Consider the following 21,225-nt stretch of genomic DNA (forward strand, 5'->3'; position numbering starts at 1 on the left):
GACAGAGTCCCCAGCTCCCCTGAAGACAAGAGCCACAGCCCGAGCCCCTCCCCTCCAAGTACAAAGAGCCAGGACATGGAGAGGACGGTTTATTGTGTAAAGAGGCCGATTGTACACAGCAAAGATTGTACTGACACAAATAGGGTGAGGGAGACCCAGAGGCCAGAGCTGGAGGGTGGAGGGGTGGCATCCTGCCCCCTCCGCTCCCCAGTCATCCAGGCAGTGGGTGGGGGCAGGGAGGATCGAATGGTTCCCTCCCCACCCTTCTCTGCCCCTACTGGATAAGAGAGTCAGGCTACGTCCGTTGACCAGAGAGAATATAGCAGGAGACCCTCAACACCCCACTCCAAACCCCTAAAATGCAGGAGGTCCCCCAGTCTGGCTTCTGCAGTCTAGTAGCCCCTGGTCTCCTCCTCAAGTGACCCGGACACTGTCCTTCCTCCTTTGGGCCCCAGCAGCAAGCCTGGTCCCGGACCAGGTGGTTCCAGGTTAGGAGGCTTGGAAAGGCTCCCCTGTCCCTGCCAGGTGCCTTAAGGGACAGCTCACAGCTCCCTGTAGGGCAGCCCCTTAGGGCACCGTGGCCCCTGGGGGTGGGTAGCACAGAAAAGGGGTCTTGAGGGGGAGTCAGAGTGAGGCGCGGGCTCTGGCCAGGGCCTGAAGCCCTGGAGACAGGAGGCTCCTGTGAGTCCACAGCCACCCAGATGCCCCTCTGGGGAGGGGGAGGGCAGGGAAAGGGGTTTGATCACAGCCTGTCCCCACCATCCCAGCTACAAGGGGCCTTTAGAGCCTGCCCCCCAGGACTCAGCCACTCTGTCAGCCCCGGCTCTGATTGTGGTCATTTAAAGCCCAGAACACGGAGTCAGGGGAGCATCAAGGGGCCAGAGCCCCCACCCTCCCCCGGTCCCAGCCTCACACCCGCTGGATCTCAAACAGCTTCACATCCGTATCGTACCAGACAGGTGGGTCCACATTCCTGCGGAGGGAGTCGGCTGTCACGGGGGTGCTGGGAGGCCTTGCAGGAAAGACTGGGGAAGAGCTAGGACGTGGTACAGCCCAAACCCCTTCCACCCTGCTGTCCCACCCTAGGCAGTGGGAACCCACCCTCGACTAGACGAGACCCTCCTGGTTGACCGTCTTGACATTAAGCCTACTGCCATGCCGGGACCCAGAGCGGAGGCCCCCGCTGAGTCCCCGCCGCCCCCACCCCCACCCCCGCCGGGCAGACCCACCTCAGGTAGATGACGCCCCACATGTAGGTGCGGAACCACATGGCCGTGCCCGAATTGGCCTGGTACTTGCGGATGAGGATGGGGTGGGGCACGGGCAGCAGCCCCACCAGGGTGCCGTGCTGCAGGAACCTCAGGATCTCTGACTCGTCCGTCAGGCCCCTGCCAGGAAGAGGGGATGGTTTCCAACGTGCCCACATGGGGAAACCCACCCTGAAAGTCGAGGGGAGCATGGGACCCATGCTCCCGGTCACACCCAGCCCCGCCCGGGCCCACCTGCTGCCCCCCCCCCCTCCCCAGGCCTCACTTGTCAATGCAGATCTTCTCCACCTGGGGAACCAGCACCTGAAGCAGCCTCATGATCGTCTGCAGTGGCAGCTTGGACTTCCACGAGAGAACCTGGGGGAGGGACGGGGGTTCCCGGGGCTGGGAGAGCAGCCCCCACCGGCGAGGGGATAGGCCTGACCCCTGACCCAGAAGCACGGGCTCCCCGGGGCAGAAAGGGTCCCCGCTCACCACAACAAGGGCCTGGCCCAGGGCAGGGCCCATGAACACTGACGGTTACTCATGGCAAGAGCTGTGGCCTGTCATCGAGCATAAACTACGTGCCAAAAGCTGTCCCCTTGGATCCTCGCAATGACATGACCAAGTAGGACGTTTATCCCCACTGAAGCACAATTAGTAGTGATCACAGGACACACACAAGGGAGTGGACAAGTGAACTGGGGAAGGAAGCTGGAAAGGAAAGCTTAGTAAGGAAGCCAGCGCTGTGGGCAACTGGAGTTCAACCCTGCAGCATATTCCGGAACAATGTAGACAGAGGAAGCAACCCAGCCAGAGAGTCCAAGGTCACCCAGCCGGAAGGAGTGATCTGGAGCCTGGCTCCCAGGCTCGTTCTTGGATTTGGACACATTCCCCTCCGAGCCTTCACTGAGCTGTTCGTAGGGCCAAGAGCCCCCGCCCCACCCCCACCTCAGAGCCACCTGCCCAAACCCTCACCCACTCCGATGTTGGGCTCCACTGCCCACTGGCTGACGCGCTGGACAGTCGCCGCTGCTCCCGCCATGCCTGGCCGGGCTCCTGCACCCAGGGAAGGGACAGGAGTGAGGGGTACAGGGAGCAGGCATGGGGCAGAGGACAGAGGGAAAGCCCTTCTTCCCAGGCCCTCCCATAGCCTGGAATCTAGGAGGCAATGACACTGGCCCCCTTGGCGGGGGGCTCACTCCGAACAGTGGGGACAGCCCAGCCCAGTATCCTTTGCCCTGGGCTTCAGGCCCTGCCCGACCCAGCCCAGCCTGATGACAGGTTTCAGGCTAGGGGCTGACTGGGCTGGTCGGGTAAAGGCCAGCTCAGCTCAGATAAGATTGATGGATGAGGAGTCTGAAGGCCAAGGGCTTAAGCCTAGGACCAGTAAACAAGGGAGAGGTCTGTGAAAGCACCCCCAGTCCCCAGATGCCCTGGGCACTGGGTTTCTGCCCTCTGTTGCAGGTAATCCCAGAGCACCCTGGCCCGGCCCCCACCGCAGAGGCTGGGGAGAAAGGGAAGTCCCAACCTCACCCCACTGTGGGAGTCCCCGTCACCCACCTCTGCAGTGGGACTGCCATCCGCCGAGCTCTGCTGGGACGTGGGCTCCAGGGATCGCAAGGTGCCATCCTCTGACACCTGGGACTTCTCCGTCAGCTTGTCAATGCCTGGGGGTGGGGGCAGGTGGGTGTGAGGACACCTGCCGTGGGGCCCCTCCGAGGAAGCATCTGCGCTGGGCCCCGCAAGGCCCCCTCTTTCCCCCACTTTAGCGATGCCATGCCTGACCCCCGCACACCCAGTTCTGAGGCGCAGTCCCGCCCCCCCAACCAAGCTAGTCCTCCTCTGCCTCCCAATATCCTCACCCCCACCCCTGCAGCCATTCCCGTACCTCAGCTTCCCAACTCAGGCCATGCCCTTTGCCAGAGATTGCATGACATCCCAGAGACCCTGTCTGTCCCCCAACCACTCAGGCACCCACACCCCCCTGCCACCCGCCAGGGCCAGACCTGGGGTGGCCACCAGGCTGGTCTTGAGAGTGCCGGGCTCGGCGGGGGCGGCAGGGCGGGAGCCCTCCATGGAGGCGCCCTCTTGTGAGCCGGTTCGGGACAAGGGCTCAGCCGTCCGTCGGCGCCGTTGCAAGGCCTTGTGGATGGCAGGCGGGTCGGTGGGCAGGTTGGCCAGCTGGTGGAAGACGCTGCGCTTTCGGATGATGGCGTAGACCAGGTTGGAGTTTCCTGTAGAGAGGGAGCACGCCTCACCTCGGGGAGGCCCCCTCGCCTCCCCCTCCAGCCGGGCAGGTTTCTGGGAGGGGGAGTCTGGAGGACAGGAGGGCGTCTGACCCCACAGGTAGGAGAGGGTACAGGGCGCCCAAGAGACGAAGCTGCAGAAGGACTGGCACCCGGCAGTGGGGGTGGCAGTGGCTATACCGAGATGTCACATTGTTGGAGAGGAGCTTCTAGGATGAGCTCCCCCCGTGCCCCTCCCCAGTCCCTTCCAGACCCCCTCACGCCCCAGCACACTAAGGGGTAACACTGGCAAAGTGGGGCAGGCCCAGCGTGTCAGTGTCCACACCAAGCCAGCTGTTCAATATTTTGACCACGTCCCTAAGCCAGGTCACCAGGAAGGAAGGACAATAAGGACAATATGGCCTGGGCCTGTGCTCTGCTGCCCACACTGAATCCCCTCGGCTCTGGGCCTTCAATGCCCCATCCAGCTCTCTAGTCCTGCCTCTCACCACACTGTTCTGCTTTCAGTTCAGCATCTCACCCCAGGGCCTTTGCATATGCTGCCACCCCACACGATGCTTTTCTACCCTCCCCCACCCCCATTCCTCCCTCACGATCAGTGCAAATATTCCTTTTGGAAACAATAATAACCACTAATATTGAAGTCGCCAGACACTCTGCTAAATGCTTCTTGTGGGGTATTATTTATTCTTCCCAACACCCTCAGAGATAAGGACTCTTAGTACTATCGTTATGACTGTCTTATAGCCAAAGAAACTAACGCTCAGAGAGGTTATGTGCCCACAGTCACAGAGCTAACAAGTGGCCAGGCCCGAATTTACAGCAGGCAGCCTGGCATTTACCACATTCACAGGGCCGGCGCCACTCCGAACTTCCCTTTCATCAGATTTAAGGTGACCTGTTTGTTTGGGTGACCGTCCACTTGAAGCCTCCCTCCGTGCCTCCCTCCCCAGCTGGGAGCTCCACAGGGGAGGAAGCATTCTGCTTTGCTCTCCACCGTATCCCCTCCACCCAGCACTGAGCTTGGTATACAGCAGGTGCTTAATAAATGCACGTTGCGTGGACTGGGGGGCGGCGGGACCGGGAGCTGCGTCCTCCTTAGACGGGAAGGTGTCCTTGCGCACTGCCCGCCCTGACTCCCATCCAGGCCAGGGGCTCGGGCTGCTGCCTCACCATCAAACTGGTACTGGATGATGTTGTTGAAGGCCTCCAGGAGGAAGAAGACCAGGTGATGGTTCTGGGCAGCAGAGAAGAGGAACCAGGTGGTGGAGAAGGCCTCCAGCAGATGCAGGAGCTTATTGGCAGCTACCATGGACAGGCTCTTGAGGTAGGGGGACACTGCAGGGGAGGAGCCGGCTCACTCCTGGGGCCCCCGCCAGCCCTCCCAGCGCACCCCCAGCCTGAACAGGACGAGACGTTCCTGCTTCAAACCCCGGCCTGCCCCTTGCCTGTAAAGCCCCCCACAAAGCCAGGAAGAACGAGTCCTCAGAGGCCAAGGCCACCCTGGCCATGCCTTCTACAGGACTCCAGGGGGACAGCCCTACTCTTCACAGAGCCACTCACACATGGCCTCTCGCCCACTCCTCGCCACACCTCTGAAAGGTGGCGGGGGGGGGGGGCGGAGGCGGGTCCGGACACAGAGGAAACCATCCCCATTTTTATACAGAACTCGGAGAGGTTTGTAAACTTGCCCAAAGTTCCCCGTTATAAAATGATTGAGCAGGGATACAAACTCAGGATCCGTGAGTCTTTCTGGAATATGAAACGGATACTCCACGCATGATTAGAAACTTATTTTTTGCAGGGCCTGTGAGGGGGAGTCAGGGATAAAGCGCTGTGCATGGCATGAAGCCATATATCGATCTGTGAGCTTCTTTGTCTCGTGTCTTTCTCCCTCACCAGGCTGGGGCAGGGACGGTGGCTTTCTCGTTCACAAATGCATTTCTCAGAAGCAGCTACACTGAGACAGTGCTCAGTTAAAATGTGTGAGACAGAGCCGGGGAGTGAACCAGGAAGGGCAGGTGCGGTTCTGGCCCCAGAGCTCAGGGTGCACCTAGGGGCCTCCGGGGCCCAGCTCCGGCCCATCAACTCTGGAGTCCAATCCACTCCCTCCCAAGACGTCCTCTCCAAAAGTCAGCCACACATAAGTGATCCTGCCTCAGCCCACAGCCACCCTGCTTCCTGGGCCCGGCATGCCAGCCAGCCTGAGCCCCTCCCCTGGGACACAGGGGTCTGCAGTCCTTGCGGGAGGCCTGGGCACATCCTGGCGCCCTGAGACCACACTGTCCAAATCCGTGCTGTCCGGCACGGTCACCACAAGCTGTTTGTGGCCATTAAACACTTGAAACAAAGCTACTTCTAACCGAGATGTGCTGCACCTGTGAAATACACAAGATTTTGGAGACTGGATGTGAAGAAGAATATAAAATATCCCAATAATTTGGGGGGCGCCTGCGTGGCTCTGATTTTTTAGTTCGGCTCAGGTCATGATCTCACGGTTTGTGAGACTGCTGAAAGCACAAAGTCTGCTCCAGATTCTCTCTATCCTCCTCTCTCTGCCCCTCCCCCGCTCGTTCGTTTTTTTGTTTTGTTTTTTTTTTTTCCCCTCTCTCTCTCTCTCTCTCTCTCTCTCAAAAATAAATAAATTTAAGGGGCGCTTGGGTGGCTCAGTTGGTTAAATGTCTGACTTCAGCTCGGGTCATGATCCCAAGTTTGTTGGGTTCAAGTGCCGTATCAGGCTTTGTGCTGACAGCTCAGGGCCTGGTGCCTGCTTTGGATTCTGTGTCTCCCTCTCTGTCTGCCCATTCCCCTGCTCACGCTCTGTCTCTCTCTCTCTCTCTCAAAAATAAACATTTTAAAACTTTTATATAAATAAGTAAATTTTAAAAATTAAGAAATGTATATCCTAATAATTTGCAGGGGGTATAGTTATATGTTGAGATGACGGTATTTTGGATAGAGTGGATTACATAAAATATATTATAAAATTATTGTCACCTGCTTGTTTTGTTGTTGTTGTTGTTGTTGTTTTTAATGTGGCTACTAGAAAATTGACCAGTGTAAAGGAAGCTACCATCATACTGCTATTGGAAGGGAGGGGGTTTGAGCCAGGGAGGCGCGGCCGGTCAGCCCGTGGCCTGGCGCCACCTGGTGGTGAGCACTGGGAAGGCGGGCTCCCAGCCCCCCTACCGTTGACCACGATGGTGAGCAGGCAATCGAAGAGGGGTTGCAGCCGCTGGTGACCGCTGGTGATGATCTTGTGGAATACCTGTACGAGGAGGCAGAGGGGTGGCCGTGGGGTCCCCTCCACCTCCAGACTGGGCCAAAACGACATCCCCCCCCCCCCCCCCCCCCCGTCCCCAGGCCCTGGCTGAGGGAGGCCCCTCACCACAATGAGCAGGTCTGCGTGGGTGCCGGTAAAGACCGGGATGTCCATGGGCACGCGCACTGAGTAGGGCTTGTTGAGCCGCACCCCAAAGTTCCGCTCGCCGCTCAGAAGCAACAGGATGAAGACTCCAATGTGCATCAGGCCCACCCGAGCTGCGGCAGGCGGTAATGAGAGAAGTCACCACACAGGGTGCGGAGGGGAGGAAGGGAGCCCGGGGCAGAGACCCATCTCAGAAGCCCAGGAAGAAGTCCCTTCTGGGAGGTCAGAGCCCCAAGCCTGAGCTCCCGGGGGGCAGCACAGACCGGCCCGACCCACCCCTCTACAAAGAAGCCCCCCCCCCCCCCGGGATCTCATGCCCGCCCCCAGCCTTACACTGATCCGCTCGGGCATCATTGAGGAAATAGAGGGTGGGGACCAGGATGTCCAGCACATCACTGCTCTTCAGCACAAAGAAGAGGAATTTCTGGGGGGGGGGGGGGGAGACAGGTGGGCAGGGTCAGGGGGGAGACGGCTCTGCCCCACCCCCTCCCCATCCTGGGAGTGTCCCCAGACACTGTCCCCAACCCTGGGCTATCCAGAGTGGCCGCTCCCCATCTCAGGGGAGACCGCTGCCCACCAGGCCAGGTCCCCGAGGCCAGCCCACCTTATTGAAGTCACAGAGCTTCCAGAAGAGGACCAGCAGCTCCTGATGGAACTGGATCTTCTTGGTGGAGTTGGGCAAATAGGTCTGGAGCAGAGGGTTGGAGAGTAGCCGGGCTATGCCCTTGAGGATGAACTGAAAGTCCTGAGTGGGGGACAGCGGGGACCTGTCCAGTCCAGCCCTCTGTGGCTGCGGCTTCCCCACAAACGCCTCCTCATTCCCCCGGAGCCTGGTCCCACCTCTAGAGCCTGAAAGGCCCAGGTTCTGTCATCAATAGCTGTCCTGATGCAGGCCCCTCAGGAAACTGAGTCCAGGGCAGGTCCGGAGGGAACTCCTGCCCCTCCCCCAGACCACAGGCTCCCCTGTCCCCGAGCGAGGCTGCTCTTAGTGACCCCCCACACCCACACTCTGAACTGGACTCTGTGTTAACCGATGCTATGCCCCCACCCCTCCCCATCGCCCTGTCACACCGGAGGCACACTCTACTATTCTCAAAGAGCGGTCACTCACTCAGCACCTGCTACAAGAAATCCTCTCAACAAGGCAAGGGGGCAGTTACTGTTTCCATGTTACAGCCGCAGAAGCCAGCGCTCTGGGAACACAAGAACCTCCCCCAAGGTCCCAGGACGCAAGAACTCAGGTCTGCCTGGCCTCTAAGGCCACTGTCATTCCCCTGACCAAAAGCTGACCTCAGAGCCACCTCCTCCTGGAAGTCTGCCCAGTTGTCCTTACCCAGTTGAGGCCATCAGCCCTTTCCTGCGTCTCAAAACCCTTGAAGTCCTGCCATCACGGTTTCACCAGGGGTGGCCAAGTCCACAGGGACCCTGGTTCCTTCCTGTAGGGGTCAGGGCTCCCCCTACCCTATCTCATGTCCAACCCCTCGCCCCCCTGCAAGGCCATAACCATTGTGGGGGGTGGGCATTGAAAATCCACTGGAGCAAGAGGAGTGTTCGACTCACCTCTTCACGATGGATGCGGGACAGGTAGTTTACAAACAGGTTCTCAGGTCCTGGAGGCTGCCAAGAGTGAAGCCTGGGATAAGCGGGTGGCTTCACCCCTTGCCCCTACCCCAGGGCTCCCTCAGACATCCCCAGGCTCACCACGAGGTGTCCACCTGGTATGCCTTGCCCAGCTCTGCTAAAGAGAGTGCCCCGAGCCTGGCAGGGCCAGCTGCCCTCCCCCCACTCCCATCCTTACGTCCGCGTCATCCATGGCAGTGCCTGTCGTGGTGCCGTCCACGGTGGGGCTGGCGCTGGTGGCACTGTCATGGTCCAGGGTGACAATGAGCACCTGGGCAGCCTCCTCCACCAGGGGTTCCCGGTAGTCGGAGAAGAGCAGGTGGTTGTAGGGGATTCCGTAGCCCACAGGGTCATAGGCACACACGGTGTTGAGGAGGGAAGTAAACAGGGGCAGGGCGTGTCTGCGGCAGAGGAGGGGCGAGGCTGTGGAGACCACGAGACCAGCCCTCGTCCACCTCCCAGGTGGCCACGCAGGAGGGTCAGCCAGGCCACCCCCTCGTTCCACAAGTGTTCCGGCGCTCGCCCTAGGCTGGGAGCCAGATTACAGAACCAGGCTGATCCCCTCCTGAGTTAAGAGAGACACCCCGCCTTGTCCTTGCCTGCATCCAGAACCCAGGCCAGGCTGGGCCAAGCGCAGAGGAATTTATTACCAAGAGTGGGATGGCCAGTTATATGGGAAATCGTGTCGATACCCCTTAGCTTTTTCTCCCAAGGGCTAAAGCCTATTTTTTTTAAATGTAAGACTATTTTGGGGCGCCTGGGTGGCGCAGTCGGTTAAGCGTCTGACTTCAGCCAGGTCACGATCTCGCAGTCCGTGAGTTCGAGCCCCACGTCAGGCTCTGGGCTGATGGCTCAGAGCCTGGAGCCTGTTTCCGATTCTGTGTTTCCCTCTCTCTCTGCCCCTCCCCCGTTCATGCTCTGTCTCTCTCTGTCCTGAAAATAAATAAACGTTGAAAAAAAAAAATAAATAAATAAAATAAATGTAAGACTATTTTTAGAGCAGTTTTAGGTTCACAGCAAAAATCACAAGGAAGGAACAGAGATTCCCCTGTACCCCCTGCACCCACACACGCACAGCCTCCCGCACGACCGATAGCCCATGCCAGCGCGGCACTTTGCCACACCGAACCCACGTGGACACATCATCAAAGCCCACAGTTTACATCAGGGTCCATTCTTGGCACTGCACCATCTACAGGCTTGACAATGACCCTCAGGTCTTTGAGAGGCAGATACCCTCCCTTGGGACTTCAAAAAACGGGCTGGGGTCCCACAGGGTGGGGGGCTTCCCCTCAGGGAGCCTCCTGAGCTGCCTGCACCCTGGGCACAGCTCTGCACAGCACGTGTAGCTGCTAAGTCCCACCATGTGCCCCCAGAGCCCAGGGACGCCCCCATGTGGGCCAGGCTTCCCCATCCTTCGGGGTATTTCACGATGCCTTCTCCCCAGCCACTCTTCAGTGGCCCTGCTAGATACAAGCCACATGTAGCCGTTGAGAGTTTACAACGTGGCTGGTCTGAATGCGGATGTAAGTATAAACTCCACGGCGGATTTTGAAAACTTAGCGTGAAGGGAATGTAAAACCTCTCAATAATTCTGCACACTGGTTACATGCTCAATGGTAGTAGTATTTCGGATATATTCGGTTAAATGAAAAATTAGAATTAAGTCCACCTGCTTCTTTTTTATTCTTTTACTGTCACTACTGGAAATGTTCGACTTGCATATGCGGTTGGCATTATATTTCTACGGGACAGCACAGCTCTACATGGAGGACCCAGGCACCATTCCCCTACCCCAACCTCCCCCGCCCCCCCCCCCCCCCCCCCCCCCCACACACACAGTTGGGACATTGGACTTTGAGAGCACAACGTGTGGCCGGTACATTACAAGCCATCACCACCAGGGGGCAGCACCTCCCCTCAACTGAGACTCGGGGCTGGAGAGCAGCCTCCGCTCCCAGCTGCCTGGAACCAGAAGAATGGAAAGAAAGGCCAGGGGCCCCTCACCTGTTCTCCGTGGAACAAAAGAACTGCACCCACGGGTTGGTACTGCCACTGTCCGGAGCCGGGGGCAGGTACATGGCCTCAGAGAAGCATGTCAGCAGCAGTTTCAACAGCTCCATCCTTAGGGAGGGGGGGTTACGGCAGGGGGTTCAGGACCTGAGGATGGCAATTCTCCTGTCGGAGGGCATGCCCACCCTGCCCGGCCCCAGCTCAAGTCCATGAAAAGCAATGACCCCACGCGATGTCTATCAGATTGATGTTGGGTCCCAAGTGGACAGGGTCTCCTTGAAAGACCCCATGCGTGGTTCCCTCTCTGGGCCGGGGAGTGGGGGGAAGGCCTGGGGTCCAGCCACACTGTGGGCTCCGGGTCCAACCAAAGCTCACCGGTTCACGTCATGAATGTAGTTGGGCTGGGGAGAGTGAGCAAAGCCCACGCCAGCCTCCCAGATGTATTCACAGCTGTCCAGAGAGTGGACATCCTCTGCCGAGTCCTGGGGACACGGTCAGAGAGTGATCAGGCTGGGGGTGAGTGATCAAGACCCCCCATTGTCATCCCTGGGGGCAGAGACCCTCATATTATCCTAAAGACAGAGCCTCAAAATGCCCCAGGTGATAATGCACAAGGGAAGAAATTAATGTTCTTGAAAGCTCATTTTTCTCCTCTGGTTCTTTTACTTGCTCGGTCCAGTTTGAGGCAGGGAGAGAGAGAGGGGGTGGGAAGGGAACGGAATTGGGTGCACCTGGAGGTGCGTGGGGGTGGGGGGCACAGAACACTCAAGGTCGAGTCCATGGGCCCCCAAGAAGTGAGAGGGCCAGACCTCCTCCGTCCAAGCCCCACACCCCCCCACCCACTGCCTAGGCGAGGACAATGGGTGCTTGTGCCAGCCTCCCGGATACAGGGGGCAGGGCCAGGCACCAGCTGGCTCCTCTCCAGCTGTACCAGCCACCAGCCCTTCCCAGACCTGCCCGGCTCTCCCAGAGCAGCCCCTGCCCTCACAGCGTCCCGCCCCAGGGAACTTCAACCAGCCCCAACCCAGGACCAGAGCCCTCCCCGGTCTGGGGGGTGGAAGACTGGGGGGCTCTCACCACAGTGCTCCTGCGGTGGCTCTGGACAGTGAAATCTGGGCAGAAGAGAAGGTCAGCGATGGCCAGAAGCAAGGACTCAGCCAAGGGCCGGGCATTCTCGTCGTCGTCCTCTCCCTGCTAGGGACATAACATATAGGCCGCCTCAGTGGTCGCTGGCCAAGGAGAGGTGGCCCCAGAAGGCGGCTGGGATCTGGGCCCAGGCAGGCACCCATGGGCAGTGGGATGAAGGTAGAGGCAGAAGAGAAAGGAAGTAGATTCCCAATCACCTCAAACCTCTTTAGGCAGAAGGGGGCCAGAGCAGGAGCAGGGCTGGGACCCTGGGAGGAAAAACCCTCCCCACTGACTGGGAGGAGCCAGGCCAGGTCCCTAAAACTCTAGAGCCTCAGGCCTGCTGGGAATCACTGGGGTCCTGTCCTCGGCCCGGGAGGGGGCAGCCAGGGAGGGCAAGTGCCCAGCTGCCCTGCCCCACATGTGCCCAGCTGCAGGGGCAGAGACCCCTGTGGGAGAAGGCCCCTCCTCAGTAGCACCCCCTACTCGCCTACTCTTGTACTTCCCAAACGCCACAAGAGATTTGGAGGAATATGACCAACCCCAAATGGGTTCTCTCCCTGTCTCCCCATCACCTCCCACCCAGCCCCACAGCCAGGCCCACAGACCCCTCCTCGCCCTGCCCCGGGCACGGTGGACCAGAAGAAGCCCCTCCAGTCAGGGTCCTCAAAGATGTAGGGCAGCACACGGGTGAGAAGCCGGCTGCAGTTCAGAACGATCTGCTTCTCCTTCTCCGAATGGCAGCCGCTCTCCGCTCCCTGCACCAGCTTCTCCACGGCCTGTGGGCACACGCAGAGGGGTACACTAGAAGGGTGGGGAGTGGGGCTCTGACACTTGGGGTCACTCCAGGCTTTGGAGGGGTAGAGGCAGACTGGCTCAGTCAGCCCAGGGGGACGGGAGGTGGCCCAGAGAGCAGCCTCACTGGAGAGCCCAGCCGGCCGCACACTGGCTGAGACCTTGCTAAGTGACCACCTGTCTGAATCTGTCTCGTCATCTGTAAAATGGTGACAGTAACAGCGTCCACCACACAGGATGAGCTGAATAAGCGGATGTGTGGGGGCCGGAGGAAGCCCTCACAGGGAGTGGGTGCCAGGATCACTTCCCTGCCAGAGCCCAGCCAGCGGGTCCAGGTGGGTGCCACCTTGAGACTGCCCAGACCTGGGCAGGCGGGATGTCATGGGGACCTGCTTTCTCGGTCCCCAGGGCTGGGCCAGCTTCCACGCCCCCCTGGGAGGGTGGGAAGTGGCCCAGCAGGGAGTGGCAGCGAGGGACGGGGTACCTTGCACTCACCTTGTAGCACAGAGTGGCCAGGTTGGAGGGTGACTCCTCCCGCACAGCCCGGATCTCTGCCGCTGGCACCAGGGCAAAGACATCCTGCACCGAGGTGGCCGTGTCCGCCCAGAACTGGTCCCAAAAGGCATCATCGGTGGCTTCCACAGGCTGTGGGGGGACCCGGTGTGTCCACAGTGATTACACTATCCCTTGCCGACAGGCCCACAGTTTGACCAGTCTGTAGCCAAGGGAGCCCCAGCAAGGAAGCCACGGTCCCCTTGTGCCATCCCTGCTGGTGCCCAGGAGCCCTCCCATGTGGGGGCCATGCTTCAGCCATCACGAGCCCGGGCTGGCACAGGCAGGCTGGAGACACTTGGTGCGGATGCCAGAGGTCAGCCGGGCACTGAGTTCGGCAGCCAAAGCCTAACTCAGTCCCTGAGGGACAGGGAAACTCACCGTCCTCCTCTGGCAGGGCCTCCCCACCTGGGGACCTCCCCAGGCCAAGCTGCTAGGTCAAGTGCCCGGGAACCAGACCCAGGTCATGCCCCTCCCCAAGGAAGAAGGCAAGACGATGGATGATCGATGGATGATCATTTCGCCTAAGCCCAGCCTCACCGTCTCCCCTCGGCCCCGGCTTCACCCTCTCCCGGCGCACCCAAATCTAAAGGAGTCAACCCGCATGGCTCTCTGACTGCCCCTGCTCCTCTCAGCACTCACTGCCAGCACCGCAGCTCAGTCCACTCTTGCCAGGGCCCCACCTCCAAATTTATCCCCTCAATCCTGCCTCCACACTGCCCCCAACCCATGTTCAAAGCACAGCACCAAAGGCACTGTTCCCTCCACAGAGACCTTTAGGGCTCCCCACTGCCTGCAGGACTGAGTCCAGACCTGGGCCAGACAGTCAGCCAAGATCTGACCTAACATACCTACATGCGTGCACACATGTGTGCACACGTATCTACACACGTATGCACACACACACATACTGTACACGGACGCACACACACCACTATGTACTATCCCTATGACACAACCCTGTCACAACTTCTCTTTGCCTTTGCTCGGACTGTCCCCTCTTCCCCGCATGCCCACCCTTCTAGCACATTCCAAAGTCCCACCGGTCCTAGGGAAGTGACACACCTTAAACACAGTTGTGCATTTTGAATCACATAGGCAGTTCACAGAGGGCACCAATTTGAATCATCAATTCCACTTCTAGAAACCCTAAAGAAATGATCAGACAGGTGCACGTATAAGGATGCTCACTGACGGGCAATGGTTGATAATAGTGAGAAGTTGGAATCGACCTAACTAGCCAACAATCAGGGAACACTCAAAAAGTTAAGACACTTCCATATAACAGGTTATTATGCAAACCACCAGAACCGTGTTCCCAAGGAGTGTTAATGAATGAAAAACACTCAAGGTACAACACTGTGTGGAAAAGATAAGGCAAAAACTAACTACAAGGTGGTCACAATCTTTGCTAAATTATACAGCAATAAAAGCCTAGAAGAAAATGACAGAATGTTCACAGAGATTAACTCTCTGGGTGGTTTTTATTTTGTAACTGATACTTTTTGGCAAGTGCACATATCACTATTTTTTCCTTTTGAATGTTCGTCTGCTGAGGGCCAGGGTGTCCAAGGCACCCTCTGAACAGCAGCTCCCACAAGAGACCCTGGTTGCTCCATCAACCCAGCCTCCTCCCTTCTCTGAAAGCGCTGATAAATGCCCTGCTACCACACAAATCCACACACAGTGTGCATTACTCTTACCATCAAAAAAAAAAAAAAAAAAAAAAAAAAAAAAAATATATATATATATATATATATCTCATTTAAAAATAACTCCGTCCTCTGAATCCCCTTCTTCCAAGAATTCTCCCAGAGCTCTAGATCCAGATAGGATTGCTTCCACCTTGGGACCCTGCTCCCCACCCTCAGTCACTCATCATAGGCCCTGACTCCAGGGTCTCAACGCACCTGCCTCAAGGCCCCATTAGCCCACCAGCCCTGTTTCCTTGACCCTGCACTTGGGGCATATGGCAGATGTTCAGCCAATATTTGTTCAGGGAAAGGCCATCATTAGTCCTAGAGATCGCTTCAATCTAGTCCCTGGGCAGGGCTGAGCACCAGTGGGGCTGTCCAAGCTCCGGGTGGGGTAGAAAGCCTCACCAAGGTCCACGTGTACCCTGGCCCACTCCCCAAGCAGCGCCCCCCACCTTCCAAGTTACAGGAGAGCACTTGGGGGACAGCACATGGCCATGGCCCTCAGGCCAGGCCTGGTACCAGGGCCTGCTCAGTCTCAGAACTGGTAGGACAAGTTAGCTGGGGAGAAGAACAAAGGCCAAAGGAGGGGCCCTGGGGCTGGGGTTTGCCGGCCCTCCTGCCCTCAGCCAGGACAGCCCTCTGACAGTCACTGGAGTCACAGGATGCCACAACCCCCCCCCCCCACACACACACACACACAGTGTGGGTGACCAGGATTGGGGTGGGGAAGGACATCCTAGAAAACCTGGGAGCGCCTCTGGGAAGCCCCCATCTCTGCCACTTTCCCCGCCACCCAGGTGGTTACTACCCCCTTAAAGGGGCAGAAACTCATCTGAGCACCAGTGGACTTGACCTCTGGCCCAGTTCATCAGGCAAGTATCACCTAGGGACTGAATTCAAAATGAGGAGAGAGACTTAGAAGGAAACTTAGGAGGCCCCAGGCTAGTCCAACCAAGAAGCAGAAGAGAGTCCCAGCTCTCTGGCTCCCATTGCGGCTCGGTCACCATCACCTGGCTTCAGCTCGGTCACCATCACCTGGCTACCCCAGGCTGGCCTGATGCTATGGGTATTGGCCAGGGTCACTGGAGCCTCTCAGGCTTCTGAGGGGAGAAACACAGCTTAGCTCCGGTCCCAGTTACCTGAGCTGGGCTCCACACAACTCGCGGAAGCTTCTAGAGTCCAAGCCAGTCTTTTTTGAAAAGAGTATTTTTGCTGGAGGTAGGAACGCTCTTGCTGCCAGGGCATAGGAATTGAACTACCCTGGTGGGAAACCAGATATTCTTAGCCCGGTTTTGCCAACATCTGCTCAGGCCAGACCCCCCACCAGCTTAGGGGCCCAGCTACATCTTTTCAACTTGCTGGGGGTGAGAGGGAAGGAAGGACCACAAGTGCTCTAGTCTGCTAAGGGTGACCTGTCCTGGAGGACCGTGTCACCACAGATTCACACGCACATATATGTGCACACACGTAAACACGGACCCACCAGGTTTCACCTGGCCTACAGAGAGAATCTCCAAAAAGGCAGGATCTAGGGGAGGGTTCCGGGTCCAGGAAGGTCCTCCTTCTAGCGCCCCACCCATCCTAGGGAAGGTTCAGGAAACACAACCCAAACTGCTAAGCCTCAGGACCAGGGTCGGGCCTAGCCCAGGGCAGGAAGAAAACAGGATGCAGTGCAGGAAGACAGGGAAGGCCCAGCGGTGGTGGCTCACGTCCACGCCACAGGAAAAGGTGCTGGGTCGGTTTGTCTGCGGCCCAGAACAAACATCTGTGTTCACAGCACAGCCTCTGAGGATCTGAGACTAGAGGACACCCTGTGGACCACTGGCCTGAGTCTCCTTGGGGATTCTGAGTGGCAAGTTCTGGAACAACCAACTGGGATCTGGTCTTCACTCCCCAGCTGCCCAAGCCAAGTTACTCTGCAGGACCAGAGGCTTCAGGGTCTCTCCCTCATGCCACCCCAGGTCCCTTCCCACCTGCAGGGCCCTACTGGTCTCTGGAGGGAGACCCAACCTGGTCTCCAGCTCCAGTCTTGACCCTAGCCAACTCACTGTCCTCAGCTGGGAAACGGGACTGTAGCATCGCAGCCAGCTCCATAACAGGGCCGGGAAAGCCATGGGCACACTGTATTTTGGGGAGAGGGCTAGCGCAGGTAGGAATCTAATCTATCCAGATCCTTTGGGACCTGGCTGAGCTAGTCCTGCTGGTCTGGCAAAGGACCCTGCCTGCTGAGCCAACAGCCCATAGTTCATTCCTCCAACAAGGTGTTTCCTTCCCCTGGTAGGTAAACATGGGAGTCTGCCTCCCTCCCTCCTCTCCCTGTGGCCCCACACAGAGGGGCTGGCCCACTTCCCACCCATAGACCTAGAAGCCCCATCCCCAAAAAGCCAAGTGCTAGAATGAATCAGGAGCCATCAGGGAAGTGGCTGAGAAGCAAATCTGGTTTCTATCAAATGCCTCTTAGCTGGGTCTGGACTCTCCAGAGGCCCTGGGCATTTGCCAGGCACCTGACCTATCTCTCGTGGGAATGAGAGGGTATAAGACGAGAGGCCCAGCCTCTGGAGCTGTGACCAGCTGGCTGTGGGGAGATGGCTCCCTCAGTCCCACTCTAACTGCCATGAGCAAGAGAGAGCCCTTGGGGGTAAGGGTAAGAGGAAAGTCCCAGACAGCAGTCCTGACTCCCTTGAAAGTGGGGGATCTGCGGAATCAAGGCTGGATATCTCTGTAGCCAGGGCAGCCTGGTTCAAGGGGTAAGGAGAGAAGGGGTAGGCAGAGAAGCAGCCTTGCTGGGGCCAGGTCCTATATGTTGGGGGCAAGGAGGTGATCCCTGTGCCACTTGCGAATTCAGGGGAGTGTGCAGGCATGGACTGGGCTGAAAGACATCCCCAGGCCCCACACCAGCCAGTCAAAGACAACTTGGTGGGTTGTCAGCCCTGACCCAGAGAACAGAGGGTACCTGAAAACACAGCCATCCCCACCGCTGGGCCTCAGAGGAGGAGCCCCCTGGAGCAGTGATCCCCAGCTGGGAAACCGGACTTCATGGGCCTGGGAACAGGTCTCTTTGCTAGGCTGCAGTGCTGCCCGCCACTCTTTGCACGTTCTCAGGAAGACCCGGGCCTTCCCTTGCTGTGGACATCGACCTGGGCCCAGAGAGGCCGCTACCAGCGCGCACCAGCTGTTTTCCCCGACCCGGCAGGCGCCGGCCCGGCTTTGTTTGCATTGAATCAGCCAGGGTCTGTGCGTCTGGGAACCTCGGGCACCGAGGGGCAGGGAGGGGAGCAGGGAGGTGGATGGGTGGATGGGGGCGGGAAGGAGAGGAAGCTGGAGACGCGAGGCTGGAGGGGCGGGAGCGGGGGTGGGGTGGGGGGAGGGGGCGGGACAGGTGGCGGACAGCAGCGATGCCGGCTCTGGGAGTAGGCACACGTCAGCCTAAGGTGGCAACAGCGGCTGCGGATAGAGGGATATTCCCGGGAGAGGAGGCTGGGGGTGAGGGACTAGGGCTAGGGGATGAAGCCTTGGGCTACAGGCCAAGGGTCCCACTCCGGCCCTGGCTTCAGCGTCACCCTGCAGGCCAGCCGGTCCCCCATCTCCTGACAAGCCAAGTTCGCGCAGCCCCCCCGGCCCTGCCCAGCCCCCAGCCCGGCAGGTGGGTGGGGAGGCCAGGGCCCCGGTCGCACCTGCGTCTTGGTGGTGAGCTGGATCACCGCCTTTCGGAAATTCAGCTTAGAGTCGGCCGACCCCATATCGCTGGAGCCCGCTCCGGCCCGGCCCCGGCCCCGACTCCCGCCCCGGCCCGGGCTCCGGCTCCAGCTCCAGCTCCGCGGCCCCCGCTGCTCTCGCAGAAGAGGAGCGGCGAACCCCGCCTGCGGGCCCGGCGTCGGCCCCGCCCCCTCCAGGCTCCTCCCCACTTGGCTCCGCCCTCACGTGGCTCCGCCCCCGCACCTGCCGCGCCCCGCCCCGCCCGCTGCGTGCGCCGGGAGTCTCCCCCTCGGATCCACTGTCGCCACGCACTCCGGGCGTCCTGCTCCCCCGGACCCCGTACCTCTGCGCCCTCCCTTCGGCTTCAGAGCGCTGTCCCTGTTCCAGCTCTCCCATTTCCACTCGGCCGCCAGGGCCCGCAACCCTCCCAGCCTCCCATTCCCTGCCCCCATCCTCACCGTTGGTCCCACGCAACTCTGGGCCCATACTTTCCCAGGCAGCCCTCTCCTTTGAGTTTCTTCCTTGTCAATCCCGATTCTCCCCATTCTTTTTTTTTCCCCCCTCGGTATTTGCTTTCCTGGTTCCCTTTTATTTGACCTGTCAAACCCACATCACCAGACAGCCCCGCTTTTTTCCAGCCACAAGCCCCAGGCTCCAGAAAAGCAGCTCCCTGGCCTGATGAGAGTTGGAGGGTCCCCCAGGTCCCACAACTCCTTTCTGGCCACCTGCCTTCCCTGAGAATGCTTGGAGGTCCATCTGTTTTCAACAAAATGTGTTGCGGGACTGTTATTTACTAACACTGTGTCAAGGACAGGGACATTGGGAGCTTAAGTCACGGGGCCTGCCCTTTATGAGCGATTGGCTTGGGAAAGAAACGAGGAAAGAAGTAAATATGGTTCAGCTGAGTGAGCCTTTGATAGAGGCAAATTAATATTATCAATGATGATGATGCCTCTAACACAAGAAAAACCTACCTCTGAGGTAAGTATTATCCCCATTTTACAGGAGGGGAAACTGAAGTTCAAAGCAATTACATTGCTTGCCCAAAGTAATGACAACTCACACAACTGCTAAAGAACAAAACCAAAACAGCAAATCCAACTCTGGCACCAAAAGAGGCAGCATTTTTTCCATATCATCTTGCATGCTGTGTCTGGAAGCTTCTGGAAATCCTAAGGTGCTTCAAAGAAAGGTGGCATTTAGCTTAAATAGGAATCCCACAGGTGAAAAATGAGGGGTGGACCATCTATCCAGTGAAAGGGTGGCACAAAGCAGGGTAGGACAGGCATGGAGGCAGAGAGGAGGGGGACAAGGATGTTGCCCTGTCACCCAAGGAGCAGACTCTGAAGGATAGCTCTGTCCTTGCTCCAGAGGTGGGTTTTCCCTGCCCTGGATAACATTCTGAGCAGGCTCTGTGGCTTTTCTAATCCCTCCGAGATAACAAAGGAATAGTGTCTTTATTTGGCATTAAAAAAATAATTAAAATCCAGTCTACTCTACAAATCACCCAACCTCAGTCCAGGCCGCAGTGACATTAAAAATTCAGAATCTTGGGGCACCTGGGTGGCTCAGTCGGTTGAGCGACTGACTTTGGCTCAGGTCATGATCTCACAGTTCATGAGTTCGAGCCCCACATTGGGCTCTGTGCTGACAGCTCGGAGCCTGGAGCCTGCTTTGGATTCTGTGTCTCCCTCTCTCTCTGCCCCTCCCCCTCTCACACTCTGTTTTTCTCTCTCTCTCTCAAAAATAAAATAAAACATTAAAAAATTTTTCAGAATCTTGGGGAGCCTGGGTGGCTCAGTCGGTTGAGCGTCCAACTTCAGCTCAGATTGTCGAGATCTGACTCTTCATGAGGTCAAGCCCCACACTGGGCTCACTGCTGTCAGAATGGAGCCCGCTTCGAATCCTCTGTCCCCCTCGAGCTCTCTCTCTCTCAAAAATAAATAAACATTAAAAAATTTTTGGAATGTTAGTCATCAAGGAGATGCAAATTGAAACCATAATGTAATAATTATTACACACCTATTAGAATGGGTTAAAAAAATAAAAACGACAATGCCAAATACTGGTGAGGATGGGGAGCATTTATATTTTCTTATAAAGTTAAATTATACAGTTACCACATGACTCACTAGTCCCACTTGTGGTATTTACCCAGGAAAAATGAAGACATATATCCAAACAAAAAGCCTGTGTAATGCTTACAGCAATTTCATTTATAATCACCAAAGAGTGGAAACTGCCCAAATGTCCATCATCTGGCGGATAAACGGATTGGGGGTCACCGGCACAATGGGACTAGTATTTAGCAACAAAAAGGAGCAAACCACTGATCCAGGCAGCAACAATGTGAATGAATCTCAAAAGTACTGTGCCAGACACAGAAGGCAGCTTACTGTATTATATCATTTATATGACATTCTGGAAAAAGACAAAACATTGGGACAGAAAACAAAGAAGGGATTGTTGCCTTGGGCTGGGAGTAGGCTGAGAGATGGACTATGGAAAGATATGAGGAGGGGCACCTGGGTGGCTCGGCTGAGCATCTGACTTCAGCTCAGGTCATGATCTCCTGGTTTGTGAGTTTGAGCCTCGCATCAGGCTCAGAACCTGGAGCCTGCTTCAGATTCTGTGTCTCCCTCTTTCTCGGTCCCTCCCCTGCTCAGACTCTGTCTCTCGCTGTCTCTCTCAAAAATAAATAAACATGAAAAAAAATTTTTAGGGACGCTTGGGTGGCTCAGTCAGTTAAGCATCCGACTTCAGCTCAGGTCATGATCTCGCAGTTTGTGAGTTCGAGCCTCACG

At 57.6% G+C, this 21,225-nt stretch overlaps 1 protein-coding gene across 1 annotated transcript; it reads right to left on the minus strand.

Annotated features, from left to right (window-relative positions):
- Positions 1-76: 76 nt before the first annotated feature.
- HID1 (HID1 domain containing) lies at positions 77-18,604 on the minus strand. The gene is made up of 19 exons (XM_045490787.1): positions 18,400-18,604; positions 12,972-13,121; positions 12,290-12,460; positions 11,634-11,750; positions 10,932-11,038; positions 10,551-10,667; positions 8,722-8,944; positions 8,484-8,540; positions 7,528-7,668; positions 7,257-7,347; positions 6,885-7,036; positions 6,686-6,764; positions 4,670-4,834; positions 3,257-3,484; positions 2,811-2,917; positions 2,226-2,306; positions 1,534-1,625; positions 1,230-1,388; positions 77-973 (listed from the first exon to the last, which is right to left on the minus strand). Exons 1-19 carry the CDS (start codon positions 18,463-18,465, stop codon positions 910-912), a joined length of 2,367 nt encoding a protein of 788 aa, XP_045346743.1. The 5' UTR covers positions 18,466-18,604; the 3' UTR covers positions 77-909.
- Positions 18,605-21,225: the final 2,621 nt, after the last annotated feature.

The sequence above is a fragment of the Leopardus geoffroyi genome, chromosome E1 (assembly GCF_018350155.1).
Source record: "Leopardus geoffroyi isolate Oge1 chromosome E1, O.geoffroyi_Oge1_pat1.0, whole genome shotgun sequence".
Lineage (NCBI taxonomy): Eukaryota > Metazoa > Chordata > Mammalia > Carnivora > Felidae > Leopardus > Leopardus geoffroyi.

Coding starts and splice junctions, on each gene's coding strand:
- HID1 (XM_045490787.1), bottom strand. CDS start 18,465: ATGGGGTCGGCCGACTCTAAGCTGAATTTCCGAAAGGCGGTGATCCAG. Junction 7,037..7,256: donor TGATGCCCGAGCGGATCAGT/GTAAGGCTGGGG, acceptor CGCCTGCCGCAG/CTCGGGTGGGCCTGATGCAC. Junction 6,765..6,884: donor ACGCAGACCTGCTCATTGTG/GTGAGGGGCCTC, acceptor CTCCTCGTACAG/GTATTCCACAAGATCATCAC.